The sequence below is a fragment of the Lycorma delicatula genome, chromosome 6 (genome assembly GCF_047948215.1).
Source record: "Lycorma delicatula isolate Av1 chromosome 6, ASM4794821v1, whole genome shotgun sequence".
NCBI lineage: Eukaryota > Metazoa > Arthropoda > Insecta > Hemiptera > Fulgoridae > Lycorma > Lycorma delicatula.
In genome coordinates, this window is record NC_134460.1 from 27,805,380 (window position 1) to 27,829,740 (window position 24,361).

The 24,361-nt window shown below is 27.8% G+C and overlaps 1 protein-coding gene across 1 annotated transcript in view; it reads right to left on the reverse strand.

Annotated features, from left to right (window-relative positions):
- Stip1 (Stress-induced phosphoprotein 1) overlaps positions 1-22,691 on the reverse strand; it is a 37,890-nt gene extending 15,199 nt beyond the window's left edge. Inside the window, exons 1-6 of the mRNA XM_075369493.1 lie at positions 22,575-22,691; positions 15,460-15,669; positions 13,160-13,310; positions 8,201-8,342; positions 7,342-7,531; positions 1,720-1,846 (exon numbers count right to left, since the gene is read on the reverse strand). Coding sequence (XP_075225608.1) covers positions 1,720-1,846; positions 7,342-7,531; positions 8,201-8,342; positions 13,160-13,310; positions 15,460-15,669; positions 22,575-22,583 — 829 coding nt within the window. The 5' untranslated portion in view covers positions 22,584-22,691. The remainder of the gene's footprint in view (positions 1-1,719; positions 1,847-7,341; positions 7,532-8,200; positions 8,343-13,159; positions 13,311-15,459; positions 15,670-22,574) is intronic.
- Positions 22,692-24,361: the final 1,670 nt, after the last annotated feature.

A 24,361-nucleotide genomic window follows, 5' to 3' on the forward strand; every position in this document is an offset into this window, starting at 1 on the left:
ATAGAAAAAATAAGTAAGTCATAATAATAACCAATGTCACTACAACTAAAACAATATACATACCCGTACTTATGTATATACAGCAAACCAAACCAACCAAGAGGCAAGTTTTTGGTCACTATATTCAATATGTCATTATATCTGATGTCACTATAAACAATACTTACTGTACTTATCAAACGTTACCAATAAAAAAAATTAACAAGAAACCAGGAATAACTCAACTTTTCAGATTTTTAAACACATTTTTAATAAAATCTCATGCAAACATTATAAGACATGCAATCGAACAATTACATTTACGAACCTTTCATTTTATACTCCAACTGCCATAAAACAAGGAAACCTTTATTCACTTACCACATCACTAAAAACTTAGTATAACTAGGAAATGAACTTGCACAGGAAAAAATAATTTATGAACTAAATACAATAAATATTATTCAGAATAAAAGTGGGTGAAGTTTTTCTAGGGCTAAGATGTGTTATATATAAATGATGAAAGTCATGGTCCAGTCCAACATTATAGAGAATCAATAAGTTTTGAATCTGAAAATTGTCAGTACTAACTACATAATTATAAAAGTACATTATGTAAGAAAAACTGCTGATTAAGTGATAAGAATAAAAAAACTAAAATTTTCAGATGCCCTTTCAAATATGGCATAGCCATACAAATATATATCACACTTTCATTTACATTCACTGGACATAAAATGTACTTTTGTTTATATTTCTGATTAAAACAGCTATCGTAAAGCTGTTTCAAATTATCATAAGGGCGTGGGACTACAAAATAGAACTGCATGAAAGAAATGATTTTTCTCAGTAGTTAATGTTATATAAAAGATTTCATAAAAAAACATAGTAATTTGAAGAGTTCTATAACATAAAAGTTTGACAGTTATTGTATTGTTCAAAACCTTTCCTTGAGTCTACTTTTTAAATTGCTTAGTGCTTTTTCTTTAAACACTAAAAGGAAATTAATTTCTTAATCATCAAAAATATTGGATTGGGACTTTTTTTACAATTTCCCCAACAAAAAAGAAACTATACACGTTTTTGTATACCCTTCAGAGATTATCCACTCTATTACTCCCACACCAACCAATTCTCACTACTTTACTGGAATACTTTCTTATTCCAGTCAAACCAGTTATTAGCTCAGAAATAAAGTTGTGTGTAGTGAATTTGTTCAATTAGGCCTACTCCACAAAAAAAAATCTTTCAACATGACTAGTGAACAACATAACACGAATAATATTTTTAAGAAATAATAAAACCAAAAAACCCATAAAAACAAAAACTATAAAAAACATGTAGAAACACATAAAAGAGGATTCATGTCCTTTTTACTGAAAGGATTATCAACCTGCAGATGCTTCTAAATTTTGCATTTTAATGAATGTAATTGCCAAACACAGCTTTCTGGAGTGTTCTATTTTTGCATGCAATAAATAAGCTTTATTGCTAGTAAAAATAAAATATTATAATGGGATGATTCATTTTAAAACATCAATTTGCTTTACAAATAAATATTTAAACAGATTTAGAAGTATTAATGTTTAAAATATTTGTATGACACTTAAGGTAGAATCACTTTTAAGTTAGAACTGTTAACTGTAATCATCATTTTTTAAATTACTTTACTTCAATAAGCAATATTGAAATAAAATTCTACAATACTTAAACTAGCGAAGACAAATGAAAACAAATTACCAGCAATGTTATTATAATAGGTTATTTCAGTGGGATGTAGTTCTATGGCTCTATTGTAATTTTTAAGTGCAGTTTCAAAATCCTTTTTCTTGTAAGCTTCATTCCCCAGATTCTTTTCTGTTTTAGCCTACAGCATAAAAAAAAAAATCAACATATTTTTATCAACAACCAATATAAATAAGTTATAAAATGGTAATTTTAAAATAATGCACTATAATTAATTAGGCAGCATGTTCCTTCTAGTAGTAAGGGTACTGTAGGATCCAGGGTGGGTAAGACAGTAAACTAATTACCCTCATGGGTTGACGATTGTACTTGATATCATCCATTCTTTTTTGTTACCCTTAAACCTTTCTTCCAGATTTTCGTTCCGTACATACAGGTCTGATCATGCTAGATGTTCCATGTTGTAGATTCCAGGACCTGGAGGGCCATATATTCTTGTTACCTGATAGGGGGCTACCTGAAGGTGACTTGGGCCGTATTTCCTGTCCTGTAGCTAGACAGTAAGCCAACTGGCTAAACTCCTTCCCCCTTCCAAATGAAAGGTACTTGTAGCTTATTACATCAATAAATCACCAGACCAAGATGTGGTGTTAATTATAACATAATTGGACTGGCTGGGCCATTAAATGTCTACCTCTTGTGTGGGATGGAAGCACCAACTCTCTGTGCTATTCCGAGACACTTAATATCATACCAGGCATACATTATTCAATAAGTAATAAATTTAAACACTGAAAGGGATTTGATAATTATTTATCCAAGAAATATTTCAACACAGGATTTTCTAGAAATTAAAGAAAGATATATTAATTTATTAAATCTGAGAATTTTATTGATGTAGCTGGTAAACTTATACCTTAATCAGTTGATTTTAACTATTGGCATGAAAAAGAAAGTAAGCTGAGTGATAGTGATAAAATGCACAACATTTGTTTACAAATATTGTATATTAAGTACGTTACCCCACAATAGGTAGTTTGTAAATAACTAATTCCTTTGATGTTTCGTAATGCTAGGTGCTTGGGTACTTTAATTTCATAAACTTATTTATGGCTACTAATCATCTGCTAATAAATGGCCCAAAATGTGCTTAAACAATTTAATACAATTTAATAAATTGTTAGTGATTATTAAATATATTGGAAATACAACTAATCATAAAATTAATTTAGAGAAGCTGTGGAAAAGAAATAGTAAATATATTTTTAATAAAGTAATAAGAGTTTCTTTATAATAAAAGCTGGCAATATTAAACCAGCTACACTGGGTCTAATTATGCAATTTATTTTTAAAAAACTTTCTGGCTATCTCAAAAAGTTTTTTGAAATTAAATATTTAACAAATGTAATTGTCAACTACAGCTTTCTGGAATGATCTATTTTTGCATGCAATAAGCTTTATTTCTAGTAAAAATAAAATATATATATATATGAGATGTTTAATTTTAAAACAACATAAATTTGCACCATCAACAACATAAACTTTTTCTTAAACCGTTTTTTAAGAAGCTTCCCAGAAAATTAGCCATAAACATTTTCGGTACTTATGTATTAACGCCACCGCAACTACAGCTTTATTTAAAAACAAAGTAGTCAGTCGGATTTCGGTGGAAAATGAACAGTCTCTTTATTAATTTTAATAAATGGTTATTTATATTTATAAAAATATAAATAAAGTATTAATATAATAAATAGTATTTACTTAATAAATTCAGTAATTATTCAATTATTTATTATTTAAATAATCAAAACACTCCTGTTAATTAGTCTAGATTATATTAATTTTAATAAATGGTTATTTATATTTATAAAAATATAAATAAAGTATTAATATAATAAATAGTATTTACTTAATAAATTCAGTAATTATTCAATTATTTATTATTTAAATAATCAAAACACTCCTGTTAATTAGTCTAGATTAGCGAGCGAAGCAAGTGTAGGTTAAGTTTGGTTAAATTATATTTATAAAATAAATAAATATATATAACCATTTATTAAAATTAATAAAGAGACTGTTTTGAATCTATGTTAAACTCTACATCGGCCCATTTTCCACCGAAATCCGATTGATTACTTTGTTTTTAAATAAAGCTATAGCTGTCTGTGGTGGCGTTAATACATAAGTACCATATTTTCATTTTAGGTACTGTATTATTTTTTCATTTTTGTATATTTATTATAAAATAATTAAAAAACATTCAATCAGCCATCTTCAATTATTTCTTGATTGACATATTACAAGAAAACAAACATGCATTGTGAACTTTTTCTATGGCTGTATTATAATGTTTAAATTACAAAAAATAAAATATATATAAATGGGATGTTTCATTTTAAAAAAACATAAATTTATAACTTTAAATTATGTGGCTGGAACCTGTATCATAATGAGGGTCATTATAAAACAGATTTTTATTATGAAACAGGCAATCAACAAATCAAAAGCCTAATCTTTTCAACCACTGACCAATCAGAAGTGGGTAATTATTTAATGTATTGCGTGTTTTTTTTTACTTTGATTCTAATCTGATTGATTAGTTAGCAAGTAGAGGCTAATTTTAAAATACACCAAGGAAAGTTTCTGTTATACTGTTTATCCATTTGTTAATTATGTCCGATTCTTGAGGAAGAAATATCTTTAATACCAATCAATATTAAAGAAAAGGCACAAGTTATGCCTAATAACCTACTTACCATAGAAATAATAAATAAAATCAACATCCCTTTAGATACATTATTCAATAATAAAATCTGCTCCAAATTTGAAACATAACAACAAAGTAAGCTAAGATGATTGCTTTAAAAAAGAATCAGAATTTTTTTTTTAATTTTTAAAAAGGCTACAAAAGGAAAAATCTAAAAAATTTTCATCTGAAGAAATTTCTAAGTGAAGCACCACAAACAGTTTCTTTTCACAAGTATTTCACGACTAATGTTAGAAACAAAGCCTTTCTTTTTTTTCTGTTTAGCCACTGGGAATTAACGAACAGGTATTACTTCAGAGGATGATATGGATGAGTGTAAATGAAGTATAATCTTGTACAGTCTCAGTTCAACCATTCCTGATATGTGTAGTTAATTAAAACTCAACCACCAAAGAATACCGGTATCCACGATCTAGTATTCAAATCCGTATACAAGTAACTGCCTTTACTAGGACTTGAACATTGGAACTCTTGACTTCCAAATCAGCTGATTTGGGAAGACATGTTCACCACTAGACCAACTCAGCGAGTTTAAAACGGGGCTAAAATAGGCCTATAATGTATTTAATATTTCTGTTATTCTGAATGCACTGTATTTTTACAAAAATGTTTTAATTTAGTGCTTGTTTAAATCTGATTTGTGGTTTACTTATTTATTTAGTCATTTTAATTTTTGTATGTGGATAATGAATTTATTTTAAATTTCTTCATTTGAAAATTCTATAACTAGACTACAATTCTATTCTTTAATTAGGCTATAATTCTCCAGTGGAATCATAATGGGCATCACTGTTTTATAATATAAAGTTTGTTTTACAGAATAGATGTCAGTGGTTGAATTGACCAAATGGTTAAGACGTCAGACCACTACCACCTGCTCCCAATATTAGCTCAGGTCAGAGGCAGAGGTTCGAATCTGGCTGATGAATATTTTTTATTTTAAGTAATATTTTCTTTTCTTATTTAACAGAAACTTACTAAATATTCATTAAATTTATTCTGTATATTCTTTCTAATCTGGGAATTTCACATAAGCTTTTAAATAAAAATTCTCCTTCTTAATTAAAATAATGGGAACTTGTTGACGACAAGAATTGCACAACATAAAATTTAATGATATAAAGGATCTTCGATCAACACTTCTAGTTACTGTACTAAATACAAAAAAATAAAATGTCACGATCATTCACTGTAACAGAGAATTATTACAACACATGTTAGAAGTGCTTAAATTAATATCCTAAGGAGTGTAACAATTTTGCTTTCTTTTTAAACTACATGGAAGGAAAAGGCATTGTGCAAAATGTTGACATTAACAAAACTGGAAATATGGATTATTTCCAGTTTCTTACAGCAAATAACTACATATCTGAGTTTTCCAGATACAAACTCATACATAGGTAATTGTTTTCGAAGAAGCTTTGCAGCAACTCTATTAGTTAATGCTGGAGAGGATATTTCGACTTTAAGCAGCGTGGGGGTGGTGGAAATCTCCAGTAGAGGCTGTAGCGTATATAGATGAGTTAATCAAAAATAAAATTGAATTATGAATAAAATACTGGACCTCTTGTCAAAAAAAAACAAATAGTAACTTGAATGTAAAATGCAGTCTATATCAACTAGTATACAAGGATTATTTACACACAAATAAATCTTAACAATTGTATAATACATAATATTTACATAGGTCAAAAGATCAATCCTGGTACGCTATATGTTTCAGTATTTATATAAAAAAAATAAATAGGAGGACAAATTATATTAAATTTATATTCTTTGAAAAATTAAAAAAAATATTCTGTAAATAATGTATTCGATCATTGATTTAAATCAATAATCCCAACATAGTTTCAGCCATAGAAACAACTCTTGCATAGTTTACTACATTCACCAAGGCTCATGTTGAAACTTAATTCGTACTCATGCATTAATGGATATAGGTCTGTTGCATTGTGAAATATTATATTATTCATTATTATACTTTTTTTTTTTTTAGATATGAAATTACTACTTGTTTGGTTATTTTTAATTTTCTAATTTTAATATTTGAAACCAAGATGCTAAGCAAAATAAAGTAATAACCAAAATTTTTAACACCAGTATATTATAGCATCAAAATTTTGAACAAATTTTCAACTTTTTGAAAATTTGGGGGCTCTCATGCACAACGCAGCCTTTTAATGAATAAAATACTCCCACAGATATATTTTCAATAGAATATAATCAAAAAAATTTGATTTTTAATTTGAGAGCTATCCTGTCAGGAGAGGGGTATAAATTATTTTACTAAATTTATTGTTCAACAAAATATGTTTTGAGCAATAAAAATTTGAAACTGCAAGAAACTTTATTTTTTCATACTGAGAGCTCTTATTTAAGGGGAAGCATTTTGGTAAAATTAAATTTTAAGAAAATAATCCATTAGTGGTGATAATAGAATTAAAAAAAAAAAAACTTTTTAAAGTACAAAAATACAGCCATAATTCTAAATAAAGTAGTAATTTTCTAAGAAGAGGGATGAAATTTTTGGCTATTTTTTTCTGGTAATACTAAAGAGTAAGGGCTTTTCAAAAAATGTAGATTTCTATATGCAATGGGTAACTTGTAAAATGGATTAAATTTTTTTTTTCTGAGACCATTGAAATGAGATGGCAAAAAAATGTTGTAGTAGTTTGAAGGCCTATCAACTTAGAAAATAAGATACAAAAAAACTCCATATTCATTTTTTGGGGAGGGAGGGAATATTAAATAATAATTTTTGATATTTTTGGTATCTATCTACAAAGTTTGAAGAAAGTCTGTCTATGATTAATCATTAATTGGAGTGTCAAAGAAATGTTTTACTGCAGATGTGCATCAAATTTGAAAACAAATTTATGAACTCTATTACAAATACATTACATTCATACCTCCCTTTCTGCAGGTGAAAGCTTATCATCTAAATCGGAAGATTTTGGTTCGGGTGTTGGCGATGGTTTTTGAGGAGGAGCAGATGGTCTTGGAGGATCAACATCCATTGGTTCTTCATCTGGTCCAGGTAGATTTAATCCCAACAATACGCTCAACGTAGTTAATATTCGCACATCATTCAGATTTGTTCTAAAACAAATAACCATTAATAGGAAATAAAAATTTTGTTACGTTAAAAAACACAACACAAAAATAAGAAATTAATCTAGAACATCAAGATGCAAAATTTAGGTCATTTTGAGCCACTACATTTCAACTTTGTTGAAAGAAGGAAAATATTTTAAACCATTTAAAATAATTTTAAGAGATTTAAAACCATTTCTAGGATACTGACATACAATTTTTTTGTACTACAGTAACTGATTCTGTTTCTTCTCTTGTGATGATGCCATTGTACTGAAGCCCAGACTTGAACAGCTTGTCTGTGTAACACTAAACCACCTGCTATCTGATAGAGAAGAGTAAACACTAAAGTTTAATTGTTGTCACTTGAAGATTATGCTTAAGTAGAGTGCCGCAAAATAAAAATTAGATTTGTTCTTGAAATCCCAGAATTGACAACATATATATATATATATATTAAGTATGAATATATATTATACATATTCATACGTAACTGTACATCCAGCACGACTCTCTACTCTGTCATTTCAATGTAAATTATTTTTTTTATTTTATCACAACCTTAGAATGCTTTTGTTCTGCATTTGGATGAGATAAGGGGAAACTTTTAAATGATAGGTGGGAAAAATATCTGGATCTAAGACCAAATGATATAAAAATTAATTTGAAACTTACCCTACAGCATTTGGGTTCCTACGAAGATTTTCAATCAATTTTAAATATTCAGGATCATCAAGATAAGTTCTTGTTCGAGGATCACTTCTTAATTTAACAAAGATATCTGGAGTACTAAAAGGATTATTTTTAAAAAGGCCACCTATAACAGAAGAAAATTTTCAACTACATGAACATGTTCATATATACAGAACTTATAATCATAAAGTATCCAGAATACAAAAAAAAGCTAAAAATAATGGGATACTAAATAACATTGTGCTTTCTCTTGCGATGACATCATGGTAATGAAGCCTGAACTCGTAACAGTTTAATTATTAAAAAAGAAATAAATCATAATAAAAGGATTCTGGAAAAAATGAACAAATTTCACCATAACATTAATTTTGTTGTCCTCAGTCACTTGACTGGTTTGATGCAGCTCTCCAAGATTCCTTAACTAGTACCAGTAATTTCATTTTGGTATACCCCTACATCCTGCAGCCCTAAAAATCTGTTTAATTAATTCCAAACATTGCCTGCCTGCACAATTTTTACCATCTACCTGTCCCTCCAATATCAAAGCAATATTCCAGGATGCTTTAAGATGTGGCCTGTAAATCCGTCTCTTTTTTTGCTATATTTTTCCAAATGCTTCTTTCTTCATCAATTTGTTGCAATACCTCTTCATTTTAAAGTTCTCCTTTAGCACCACATTTCAAGGGCTTCTAATCTTTTCTTCTCAGGCACTCCAATCGTCTAAGTTTCACTTCAATAAAAAGCTACGCTCCAATTATATACTCTCAAAAATGCTTTCCTGAAGTTTATATTAATTTTTGATGTAAGTAAATAATATTTCTAACAAAGCTCACTTCACCTGTGCTATTTGTCATTTTACAAAGCTCCTGCTTTGTCCATCTTTAGTAATTCTACTTCCTACTTCCCAAATAACAAAATTCTACCTCCACAGTCTTTTCTCGACCTATTTTTATATTCAGTGGTCCATCTACTTCATTTCTACTACATTTCATTACTTTCATTTTGCTCTTATTTATTTTCATGCGATGGACTTCATCCATGCCATTCATTTTTCTTCTAAATGTTTTTTTACTCCTGGCTAGAATTACTACATCATCAGCATCTTTATCTTTTCACCTCGTACTGTTACTCTGGATTTTAACTGTGCTTTAACGGCTACGTCTGCATAAAGATTAAAAAGTAACGGAGATACGAACCATCCTTGTTGGACTCCCTTTTTTATTACTGCTTCTTTCTTATGCTCTTCGATTATTACTGTTGCAGTTTGGTTCCTGTAAATGTTAGCAATTGTTCTATCTCTATACTTCAACCCTAAACTTTTTGAAATACTGAACATTTTATTCCAGTGTACATTATCAAATGCCTTTACTAAGTCTATACATATTCCATGTATGTTAGTTTGTTTTTTTAAAATCTTCCTTCTACTATTAATCTGAACGCTAAAATTGCTTCCCTTGTCCCTATACTTTTTCTGAAACCAAATTGGTCTTCTCTTAACACTTCTTTCACTTTCCTCTCAAATCTTCTGTACAGAATTCAAATTAAGATTTTTTATGCAAGAGTAGTTAAGCTAATTTTTCTGTATTCTTCACATTTTTCTGCTCCTACTTTCTTAGGAGTCATGACGATAATACTCTTTTTGAAATCTGATGGAACTTCCCCTTTTTTTGTATATATTACGTACTAAAAGGATAGATAAATTATACAAATCCTTTTGTATAATCTATCGCTTTCTCACTTGCACTGCGCAGTAAATCTGCAATTATCTACCCCAGGGGCCTTTCTGCCATTCAAATCCTTTAATGCTCTATTAAATTCAGATCTCAGTATTGTATCTCCATTTTCATCCTCTCTGACTTCCTCTTCTTCATCTATAACACCAGTTTCCAATTCATTTTCTCCATATAACTCTTCAGTATATTCCATCCACCTATCAACCTTTTCTTTCATATTATAAATTGGTTTACCATCCTTATTTAACACATAAAAAGATTTTTTAGACATAATAAGATACAAGATTTTTAATAGTAATATAGATTTTAACTTATATAGACACAAAATTTGCCTTAATTTTCCTGTATGCTCCATCTATTTTACCAATGATTAATCATTTCTCTTTCCAATTCTGAACACTTATCTTTCGCTAAATTGCACTTCATGTTTATAATATTTCTTAATTGTCCATAAATCCTTTTACCATCTTCATCACTAGCATTCTTATACTTTCCACGTTTATCCATCAGCTGCAATACATCCTCTGATATTCTCTTTTACTTCCTCTTCCTCAAGCTTCTCTAAATTTACCCATTCATCTGACACCTTTTCTTTAGGTTTTTAAACCCCAATCTACATTTCATTATCTAAATTATGATCGCTATCAATGTCTGCTCCTGGATATGCTCTGCAGTTGAGGAGTTAATTTCTAAATCTTTGCTTTACCATGACATAATCTATCTAATACCTTGCAGTATTGCCCGGCTTTTTCCAAATGTATATTCTTCTATTATGATTTTTAAAAATCATAATAGATTTTGGCAATTAATAAATTATACTTCATTCAAAACTCAATAAGTTGGTAACCGCTTTCATTCCTTTTGCCCAGCCTATATTCATTTACAATATTTTTTTTATTGCCTTTTCCAATCTCCAACTATTATTAAATTTTCATCCCCTTCTATGTATTTAATTGCTTTGTCAATTTCTTTGTATACACACTATCATGGGAAATTGTAGGCATATAGACATTAACAATCGCTGTTGGCTTAGGTTATGATTTTATTTTATCCTGATTACAATGATTCTATCGCTAAGCTTTTTGAAATGCTTTACTCTCTTTCCTATCTTCTTGTTCATTACAAAACCTACTCCTGCCTGCCCTTTATTTGACGCAAAGTTAATTAGTCTAAAATCACCTGACTAAAAGTTGTTTTCCTCTTCCTACTGAACCTTACTAATACCTACTAAAACTACATTTAACCTTCCCATTTCCCTCTTTACATTTTCTAACCTATGAACCTTTTCTAGACTTCTAACATTCCATGTTCTGATTTGTACAATGTTATTTTTTGGTAACCCCTTCCTTAGTAGTCCCCAACCGGAGATCCGAACAGGGGACTAGTTTACTTCCGGCGCCTCCATCTTTGTTACATGAAAATGCAGAAAGCTGCATTTTCTTGGAAAAAAACAACTGTAGTTTTCCATTGCTTTCAGGTTCGCACTACTCAGAAGGTTGAATGATGGTGATACAGCCGTTTTAAGTCCTCCTGAACTGGCCCTTAACAACTACTGAAACAGCTGCTGCTCTCTTTCAGGAATCAATCCTCAGTCTGGCTCTCTACAGATACCTCTTCGATATGATTGCACCTTCAGTCTGGCTACTCTGTATACCTAAGCACTCAAGCCTTGTCACCATTGGCAAGGTCTCATGATTCATAGAGGAAGAAACATTAAATATATGATGGAAAAGAGAAATTATTAATTTTTTAGATGTAGCAATAAAAAGAAATAATAATATAGATTTTGAAATATACAGAAAAAAAGTTATACAGATATAGCTTACTATTCAAATCACCCAATTGAGCATAAATTATCAGCTTTTAGATACGTAAACTTAATAAATTACCATTAAAGAAACCAGCAAATAAAAAAGAAATGATCAGAAAAATAAACAAAAATAGAAATAAAAAGAAATGAAATTAAAACAGCAAATGATAAAAAACCTTTAAATGGAGTAAATAACGCTTACAGGGGGAAAAAATTGACTCATTAAACAAAAATTCTTTGGTAAATATAATATAAAAATGGCTATAAATACGTATAATACACTAAAATATTTTTAGTAGTAATATAGAAGAAAAAGATATTTACAACAATAATGGTATATACAAAATAAAATATAAATGCAATGCAACATATGTTGGATAAACTGGAAGAAAATTAAAATTAAGATATAGTGAACACATGAGATCTTTTAAAAATAAAAAACAAGATTCTAATTAATAAGTGTAATTCATAAGTATTAATTATGCAACGTATCTAATAAAAGAAGGACATACCCCAATGAAAATGGAAGAATCAATGAAATTAATTCACAATTCTATTGTAGAAAGAAGAATGACATTTTGAAAAATTTAGAAATTTTTAATTAAAAAATTAACAGTAAAATAATTATAAATGAACAGGTCAACAAACTGTCCTTTTCAAGAACCTAAATACTGAAAACAGGAAATGTTAAATAAAATTAAAAGACGAGTATAAGCGTGAATAACAAATAAACAAGAAGGCCAGATAAGACATGGTGTCAAATAAAGAGAGGGACAATGATTAAATGTTATATAAAGATCAATAGAAATTTAAACATTACAAAAGTTTTGACATGGAGTTATTCCAAAAATGCATCAATATATAATAAAAGAATGATGCTAAGGTTAACAGTACTTGCTTAACATAGATATTTTTAATAGTTTAAATGATTAATTACATTACTCATAAAATATAATTTCAACTTTTCTTAGAAGTATAAGATAATTTAAATTATCACTATTGGCATTCTTTTTAATGATCCTGCAATTTGGTGATGTATTCTGAAAAAAATTAATTTTTTTTAATATTTGGTATAAGATGTTTAATGCAAAGATCTCACTGTGAGTTTCAAAAAATAAATAAATCAAATTTAAAAATAAACATGGCCCCAAAAAATTATTTATCATTTTTTTCCTCTCCAAAGAAACTTAAAAATCATCTACCACAACTAAGAAATAAACAGATCATACATGACTTTGAGACTATTACTATAATTGATTAACTTTAGTCTTTAAATAATTATAATAAAACAATTAAGTTTTAAAGCAAATGTTATAAACAGAATTAACATAAGAATGTTAAACAATGATAAAAAATAAAAATCTATGTAGCAAATAAAAATAAAATGACTGTACATACCAAACTCATTAGCTATGCTTTGTCTTACTTCCTTAATACTTTCTTTTAACTGTGCATTGTTGGGATCAAATTTGAGTCCAGTTTCATAAGCATCAATTGCTTCATCATGTCTACCCAAATAATGAAGTGCAGCACCTTTCCGTGAGTAACCCTACAATAATAAAATTAAAAAATTCCATGACAATTTTTTAAAAACAAATTAAATTATAAAAATAAATAAAAAAATGACAAAAAATTAACTGCTTTTTTAAACATATTATTTAAAATTATACACTAAATAATTTTAAAAGATTTTAACTATAATACATGATAGTTAATTTACAGTCAATGAAGAACAATTTTGATTAAGTAATTTGTTTGGGCAGTATATAATTCAGCAATATAAAACATTTTGTACAAACTGCAGTGAAAGTAATATAATATGGGTAAAAGAATAGTAAATAGTTAAGCAAATTTCATAGTAGAGGTGTATCTGGATTCTAGAATTAATAAGACTGCCTAGTAGGTTTATGGTTTAAATTTTTATCCAGTGATCTTAACATATCCTTCTAATAACATGACAAATCACTGAAGGTCATAGATGACTTTGATTACTACTATAATTGATCAATTTCAGTCTCTAAATAATAATAATAATAAGTGTTCTGCCCAAAGGCAGGTTTTCACATGGCCGCCCTCCATTCTGCTCGATTCTGTGTCATCCATTTCATTTTATAGTAACTTCCTTCCCTTTTTATATTGTCTATAATTTTCATTTGTCTCCAACCTCTATGTTACAAATCCTTCCAATGCCATCACCAACAGGCAGTCACGTCTCAGTCAGTGTCCCAACCAACTGCATTTTCTTCTTTTTATTATTTCAATAATCACCCTCTCACTCTTCTCCTACTCTACGAAGCACCTCCTCATTCTGAACACTCTCCATCCAGCTGATCTTTTCCATCCTCCTCCAAACCCATATTTCAAAGGCCTCCAATCTTCTCTCCTCTCCCTTCCTAATAGTCCATGTCTCTGCCCCATAAAGGGCCACATTCCACACAAAAAATTTAACAAGTTTTGTCTTTAGTCACAGATCTAGTTTGCTACATAGCACTCTCCTCATTTTGCTGAATGCTTCCTTTGCTCTAGCAATTCGTACTTTAACTTCTTGATCACACTCCATATCTTCCTTAATGATGCACCGCAGGTACTTGAAGGATGCCACTTGCTCAACTTCATTTCCCCCAATCCTGATCGTTGCCCTTTTGGTTGATTTGCTAATTATCAAGCTTTTTGTCTTCTTTGTATTTATTTTCATCCCATACTCCTCGCAGGTTTGATTTATTCTTCTCAACATATCATTTCATCATGTACTCACTCTCTGCTAACACTGTCATGTTATCAGCGAATCTAATGCACTCTATCCTCCTTCCTCCAATATTTACACCATTATTACCAGTTAGACTATTTTCAATTATCGCTTCTAGGTAACAGTTGAACAGAGTCGGTGATATGCAACATCCTTGCCACAGCCCTCTCGCAAGTCTGCTTTCCTCCAATAACTCATTCCCAATTTTTATTTTTACCTTCTGTGTTATCTTTTGTGGAAGGACAAATACAGATTTCTTATTTATCTCCTTTCCCTCCAAGCGACTCCTATTTCGTTTAAGTTTTTTCTCAGCAATTTATCCCATTCCACCCTGTCAAATGCCTTCTCCAGATCTATGAAGACCAAATATAAATCTCTTTGCTTTTCAATATATCTTTCTCCAATCACTCTTATTAACCCTATTGCATCCCTTGCTCCCTTCCCCCTTTTAAACCCAAACTGCTCTTCCCCAATTGATCTCTCTAGTCTTCCACAAAGTCTCCCATTCAACAGTCTTAGTAGTATTTTAGCTGCATGCGATATGAGGATGAGGCCAATGGATTACGATATAAGCCTCTAAATATGGATTACAATTAAAGTATTGAGTAACACAGAACTACATTGTTGGATTAATGCTAAGATCACTGATTATTGACACTAACCAGTATCAAATAAATGGATTAAAATAATTCATAATAGATTGAAAAGAATTTTCAAAAAACAGCATAAAAATTTCATGATAATTAAAATGAAAACAAAAGCAATTACAAGAAAGTAGAAATACTATTTAAATTTTATATGAAAAATAAATATAACAACATTATTTTTGAACATTTGCTGCTAATTTTCTACATAAAATCTAGGCTTAAGTTATTATACCTTTGGATCTCACCTAATCAAGATAAAAATTACTAAAATATATATATATATATAATAAATGATAACTCTATACCTTTGCCCAATCTGGTTTAATTTTAATGGTATCTTCTGCATCTTTCAAAGCTTTATCATAATCTCCTGCTTTTGCAAATGCTGCAGATCTATTACTAAAAAGTACATGATTATTAGGATCTATCTGAATGGCTTCTGAATAACATTTAATGGCATCATTAAAATTACCACTTTGTAATGCAGTATTTCCTTTAGTTTTCAGTGCTTCAACCTGCAAATATTATTTAAAAATTAGATTTAAATTTAACTAGTCATATGATATATTAGGCTAAGAAAATACATTTTGTTTTTAAGTTTTGGAATTTGTGTTTTGCCATCAAATTTTATTTTTGCATAAATAATTAAAATAAATTGTAATAAAAAAATACAGAATATAATGCATAGACTTTGCTATTCCCACTTTAAATGTTTTCTAAAAAATTATAATCTTTGCAGAGAGCTTATGAGAATCCTTGAAATAAAATTAATGCAAAAAATAACTCTGGGCTACAAGTAATAGAACTTTAGCTACAAGTAGCTCTGAAGAAGACAGTAAAAATATATCATTATAAAATAGGAGGGCAAAAACAATAAAAATTATGATGTTGAAACTTAAATCAAATATGAAAAGTCTCTCTTAACAGAGTTGAGATTTAAAAAGTAAATCTTTAAGGGTCAGTATCCAAAAACTTATTGTGACAAAAAAACAACATACGATTGATTAGTTAATATGGTATATGGTATGCGATAGTGATTATTTTATAAAAATATTATAGTCAATAAGATTTAACAAAATTTGTATTGATAGTTTCTTAATAATTATAACATAATGGATCTCCAGTATGGAGAATAGATTTTAACAAAAACTATTCTCACAAGAATGGTTTTTCATGATTACAACAGAACTGTCAGTTCTATGGAGCATTTCCCCAATTTTGTAACAAGCAATTTTTGTCGTTATTTATTACACTTAACAAATTTAAACAATACTTTCTTCAGTAAAGCAGTACTTTCCATGAGTGTGAACTGCATACTGTAATTTACTTACTGTGTGTATGCAAGTTAAGACAGATTAAAAATGTCAAAAGAGCATACTGTGAAGAGATTAAAAATAAGGAAAAGAATTTTAATGTCAATTTTATTGGAAGAGATTACTTCAGAATTGAATACTGAAACCAAGAATGCTGATAATGATAATAATAGCTGTAAAGTTAATTTTAAGTTTTTACCAAATTTAAGTTTATACAAGACAATTAATTTAATTTTGTTAGATGACTTAATAATCCCAAGTCAGATATTAACCAAAATAATTTTTATCATATTATATCTTGTATAAACCACTTTAATTTTTCCTCCTGTTAAAAACATGATGATTTCTCAATCCAATCTTGAGACATAAATTTTTCTTTAAAAAAATTGAAACTGGTGTGGACAGAAAGGGTGGAAATTGCCAATTTTTCATAAAACTTTTTTTTATTTTGATAGTTGAATCTGAAAATAAATGTCCGGAACACTCTTTTGTTATATTCTGAATATTATAATTTAAATTATAAAATGTTTTTCCTTTTGCTTTTCAATAATAATGTACCTACTTTTAACTGTATCTAACCATGTCATAAATTTATTTTAAGTTGGCTAATAATTAATCAATACTTTTTCCATTATTAGTTGAAAAAAACATCTGATACAATAAAAATACTTTGATACAATATATTGTTCGTATTTAAAATTTATTTTCTTAATCTTTCATGAAAGTACTTTTCCAAGATCCCACATCTGTAGTCATGTTTAAAGTGATTCAGTTATTATATAACAAAAATTTAAAAACAAAAATACTTCATTTACACAAGTGCTGCCATCTGTTGCAGTTTTTATAAGACCATTTCCTTAAACACTGTTTGATGGTTTGGTTTGTATTTATTAATGTAATATTTCTCTAATATATTTCATTTTTGTCATCTTTATTAATTTATAATACTTATAAATTTGTGTTAATATCAGAAATATAATGTCTATTAGATGGTCTGCCATATTAGATATACCTAATTTATTCTTGTTATTTCTATAATGTTCAAGAAATCTAGTTTTATAGGTTCTTTTTGCTTTTTCTATATAAATACCATCATAATGATTACATTTAGTTTTAAAAATTCCACAACTGTTTATTATTTTTAAATATTATATTATCTGATTATTAGGTCTGTATGCTGGTTAAAATATTTCTTTATTGTAAGATTTAGTAATGTTTTCAATATTATTATTGTATAAATACTTCGTGCATATTTTTTCACTCTTTTATGTCTTATGTATTGGTTGTAAAGTACTTATTTTGTTATTTTATTTTTATAAATATTATTAATTAAAGTAGTATCATATCCATTTTCAATGCTATATATTTTATTATTTAACTTTTCTTTAACATTATGCATATGAGTGATGCCATGTACTAATTTACTCTCAAAATCCTGTAAATAAATTTCTGACATAATTGCCGCTATCTCATAGGCAAGTATATTGTTACTCATAGTATACTATATTGAGAATATTGTTACAAAATTCAAAATAGTTTTATTGACATATATTTCTTACAATAGTGATGATACATTTAATAAATTTTGGATTTTCTTGGTTGTTTTAATTTACTTTTTATTACTTTTATGGGAAGATCTATAGCTATGCTAAGAGACATGTCAGTTAAATCATAACTATTGCTGATTTCTACTACTAGTATAAGTGTATCAAAAATATACTTACAAGATTTTGAGAATAAATTTAATACATGGCATCACTCATACACATTATTATGTTTTAATATGGACATGGTATATTGATATTCACATTATATATAACCTGATAATAAACAATGAATACTAATAATTTTAACCTGATTAAATTCTTGAAAATTTAAAATTCATAATTGAATTAGATAATAGTATGTTAAATTATTTAGATATTAATATTGAAATAAACATGGGCAAACCAAATTGAAACATTAGTAAATAGGAAACCTACATATAATAGAACAATTCATAAAAAAATCAACCACCCTTGGTCTCATAAAATTAACCCAAAACCATTACAAATACTATATACAAATTACTATAATGTAAATTACATTACAAATTACTGTATACAAATATATTAATAGAGCAATCAAATAACATAAAACATATAGCAGTTGAAAATGGATATACTACTTTAATTAATAATATTTATAAAAAACAATATAAAAATACCATAACAAATTCACTTCCTTACAAACCGTACAAAAGAGATAAAAGCAGGAGAAAAAATAATATATATATTTAAAGTATTTATACAATATCATTAAAAACATTGCTAAAACTTAAAATAAATATTTAAACTAGCACACAAACCTAATAACCATATAATAAAATGTTTAAAAAACAAAAATAATAAATTAAACAATCTGTGTGAAATTTATGAAAATTAAATGTAATGATTTTGATGGTATTTTGATGGACAGACCATCAAATAAACAAAACTCTATTTCTGATATTAACACAATGTTAGAGTATTTTAAATTAATAAAGATGACATAAAAATTAAATATATAAAAAAAATATACATAAAGATATACACAAAATTTCAAGTATGTACACCATCAGACAGTGTTTGAGGGAAGTCTTAGATACTGCAACAGATACCAGGCACTTGTGTAAATTAATATGTGAATTTCATTATTTTAGTATTTTTATTTTTAAATTTTTATCATGCAATAAGTGAAACATAACTGAAGATGTGGGATCTCGCAAAAGTACTTTCATGAAAAATTAAGGCAAGATATGTCTTATTATATCAATATTATGTAATAGGTGGTTTGTTTTATAAAATTTTTTGTATAATTTAACAGTACAGAGGAATAATATGAATCTTAAAAATATAAATTTCACTAAAATAATAAACGTATTTTCTTAAATACTTTGAACTGCTTTTAATTATTGATACTCCACGAGACGAGTTTTAACAAGTTGGATTTTTTCAGTTCAGGATAATGGTGTCTAATGGCTTCATTTTTCTTTAAAGTATGACATACCAAATTTCATAATTAATAACTCACACAAGTAATTGAAATAAATCATTTAATACTTATTTCATGAAAACTGAAGCAGCTGTTTCAGAGTTACAAGGGCACAACCAAAAATACCAGTCAAAGCATTACCTTCCTTCTGAACTGGAGTAATCTGTTAAAAATGAAAACTAATTTCCATTTCAAAACATTACAAGAAACAAGATATAGTCAAAGCTACAACTTTTGTAATGCTAAAATTGCCTTATTTAAATATTCCGCAAAAACTTAAAATCTAACCTGCTCAATGACTTGCAATTTTTAGAACCCCCTCTAATTTATTTTATAAATGATATAAAGCTTACTTCAAACTATAGGTAATTTGATACTATAAAAACAGGAACTAATAATATAGATCTGAGATAGAACTGTCAAGTGCACAAAGTTTTAATATAATGAAAATATGCACAATACTGAATATCTCTTTGTTATATGAATTTAACCTATTACGTCATAACTGTGACAGTTTTTTTTCAAGTTTGGCCAAAACTTTTCTACAATCAAGAAAAGTTAACATATAAGATAAACATTCAAATTCTCAACTTGCCCTGAAAAAGAACCTTACTTCACTCTCTCTATCATACACACACACCTGCATTTCATAATTCTAATTGAAAAAAAAAAAACAAACTAATTTCTATTAAAAAAAAGGGCTTATTTTAAAACTATTTCAGTTAATTATATCAAATATAAAACTGAGTATAAAACATACCAACTCTAAAAAGAGAGTTAACAAAAGTTGAAAATAACAGGCAATTATTACAAATACTATTAATAGCAAGATTATAAAGTAATCAAAATGTTATTAAATTTTTCTTCCAAATTCAAATTAAACTTAAATTGATAAAAAGTGAAAAGAATTTGATTAACTGGTAATTACATATAAATAGGGGTTATCCTCAAGAATTTGATTATTCATTAGAATTAAAAAATAAATTATTTGTCAGAAACACCTTTCACCATAGTTATGTCCCTCTAAGTTACACAATATCGTCACTAAAAAATTTAGTAATTCAGCACTATACAAGTGTAATATACATTACTTTGGATAAAATAATTTGTTATATATAATTATGGACTCAGCCTAACAATGTTAGTGAGCGAAGGAAGTGTTAGATTATGGTTGGTTAGGTTATATCATATGAAGTTTTCAGTACACAGAATTGTTATTACCTAACCTAACATAATCTTAGCCCAAATCTAACTAAACTCAGAATTTCACTTAAACCACATTTTTACTGCGTAAATAATGTATATTGCACTTAATCTAATATAACATAACTTAAACCTAAGCTTAACCTAACTTTAATTTACTCTTAGGTGAATCTAATCTCATTCTTAACTTAATTAACAAACTTAATAAAATTACTTAATCTGAAAATAATATATATTATACTTGTATAGTGCTGAATTACAAGATTTTTGGTGACAGTACTGTGTAACATAAAAGGGACTTAATTTGAGTGAAAGGCGTTTTCAAAGAATAATTTTGAATTATTACCTAAGGAACAACTTAGGTCGTAAATAAGGTATATTCAAAATTTCATAAAAATCAGAAGCAAGTGCTTAATTTTATATAACATCCAGTGAACAAAAAAAGAAGTTTTATAAAAGAAACAAAATGATAAGTTACTAGCTAACACTACCATAATTTGACTAACTATTCTGTAATTAATACTTATAATCCTTTATCTTATTACAGGCCTGTGATATTGGTCATTTAAAAAAAATGAATACCAAAATTGCAACCAGTATTAACTTCTAAGGGCTATGGAAATTGGTATTGTGAAACTATAATATTGTAAGAGGCAAAGTAATTTACTGTAAACTGGAATTTTAATGAACTTCATGTATAAATTGTTAATAAAACTACTGTTTTATGTAGGCAATCAGTAGTATGGGAAGTAACATTAAAAAAATAATAATCTAAAATCACATCCAACTTATTCTCATACTTCATATCCAACATACACAAGATGACCCCCTTATACTCATATATATATATATATATATATATATATATATATATATATATATATATATATATATATATATATATATATATATATATATATATATATAGGGGTCTTAGCGAAATATTTTCCAATTGTCCTTTCAATGTAAGAAATAAATTTAATTCTTTGCATTTTAATTACTGGATTGGTAAAGTAATGGTAGTATACACAAGTGATCAATGTCATCACTTTTGTGTATGACAATGTAAATGACACATCTGTATGTTTTAACTGAAATAATTTAAATGCAATGCTGCTGTAAGCAATAGTTTAAATTTTGGAACATCTTTTGATTTCACAAAATTGCAACATGCATTTCTTATAGAAGCAGACAAAGTTATTTAGTTAATAATTTTAACCAAAAAATAATGATGAAATTAAAATTTGAGGTCGGCATGCAATATCTATGCAAGAGGGAATAATATGACAAAACATTTTCTAAAATTTTCATAAAAAAGTGATAGAATATATTTGCATGTCTACTTAAAAAAAAACCTTCTGGAAAATTCAGTAAGATTTACAGCTTATCTTAAAAATAAGCGGTAAATTTAACTGTTTTCAAGATATATTATTTCAAGTGCGAATTAACTATTGTTTAGGGTAAATACATATTAAAAAACTTAAGTATAAATCAGCGTAACATTAATTCTGGTATATACAGCACACGTGCGTAACTACAAACTGTAGGTAAAAACTGTGCAGGCTAATCCAAACAATTCAATAGCCTTGAATAGATTTAAGCAATTAATGAGAGTAGATTTAAATTTGCACAATTCAGGAACAACACAATTATCGCATAAAAATGTTTTTGATAAACGCATATTAGCCTGGAAGACCACCTCAAATCAAACAGAAAAATAAATAAACATGAACTATTAGTGAACCTAGCCTCTCTAGACAGACCACGAATAAGCTTTTTAACGTAAATATTTAAAATTCATAAAAAATCCTATGGTCACCAATTATCAGTTATGCAGAAATCTATAAGCATTACACCTCATTTCACAGGTAGTAATTAATTTTAAGACATACCTTCTCCATGACGCCGGTACAATACTAACAAACGTGTGCCATGTACAAAAGAACTAAGAATGTTCTCGATGGTTCAGCTTCTTATATTATTCAAAAAGACACCTGCAGTCAAAAAAATATATTAATAAATTAAAAACAAATTTAGTTTAATAAATAAGACAACAAAAACAAAACAATAAAATAATAGTCGTGTAAAATAACTAATTCAGTATCGGGTAAATTTTATAACAACGCATTGATTAATATAGTCATTGAAAAAAAAATTGTAAAACAGAATAAAACCCCATTTTAGGACAACTTCTGGGAGAAGCATTTATTCTAGAAAGAAACTTTACTTTTATATTTTAATATTCGAATGAAAGAATCCGAAAAATATTTCTCATAAATCTGAATTTTGTATACATGCACTCAATAGACGGTAGTTATTATCATTGTGAAAACAAAAATTACGGGCATAAGTTAATTCAAGGACAGTTGTTGGTATAACTGCAGTTGTAAACTGCGAATTTAAAAAAAATGTTGATGACGTTTGAGTACTTTGAAAATAAATTTATGCCAAAGTGAACTTTAGTACATAATAAGTCTGAATATAATAATAGTGTAGGATTTTGTATGTTAACAGGAATTGCAACTGCCTAATACCATTTTCTACAGAAAATGATTAATTGTGAACAGTTTTGAACCATTCACAATTAACCCAACTTTGATTCGATAAATATTTCATTATTCGTCAAATTTAAACGTTGCAAAAGTCTCCCCAAAGAGTGATTATCATCAAATTTTTTTCTTATAAAACATAACAAATGTTTAAAATGAAGCTATATTGTACATTATCTCATGTTTTGTAAGAATTGTTCATGGTATTTAATCAATAATGAAATTATGAGAAAAATTAATTTAATTTACTTTTAAAAATTACCTATTTGGTCTAAATATAATGATTGTTGAAGTAATTGCAATGATAACTATTTACATAACAACCTGCCTGCATTCATCTGTACATGAAAAATAAAACATAATGATTTTTACTATTAGTTTTTTTAGTAGAAGAATCTTACAGTTCACCATGCAAAGTAATTTACCAGATTGACATGTCTAATGAAACATTTTTTTCAAACTATAGCTGACTGCATATATGACACTAAATTGTGTTGCTTCAATATTAGAAAATTTAAAAAAATTGGTGCATTAATCAATTATGCTACTAAAAATTTGACACTTCATTTGGACTGTATTTCTGATTTATGCTTGGTAGTTTCTGAATCTCTGTAACCAGGCAGTACATGTTACATGGGCAATTCAGCCTTAATCACTTCCATCTTGAACAATCACATTAGGCTTCAGAAACAAAGAAGGAGCTAACTCTAAGAGCATATTATAGCTACTACCAGAAGAAATAAAAAATTCTTGAAAAACATAATGCAAAATTCTCTAGTCCTTGAGCCTTTTTATAGCATTACAGATTGAAAGAAAAACTGTAATAGACATCTTTATAAAAAAAAATTGGTATAAGTTATAGAGTAAATGATACAATTATTACAGACAGGACTCTAAAGTACATTAAATAAAAAATGAGGTTTCAGATAGGCAGCTTGTCTATTGATGTGAGGGTTGACTCGATTATTATTCTGTTATCTAGGTAAGTTGTGAAAAAAAAGCCTTATTGGAATGGTACTCACAATGGTGCTTCAGTTTTGTTCTCTTCTTCATTTGTATTGTTTTTAATACTTCTGATGACTTAACAATAAGCAAAATTTAAATTAAATTTAATTTTAATTTAAGCTAAA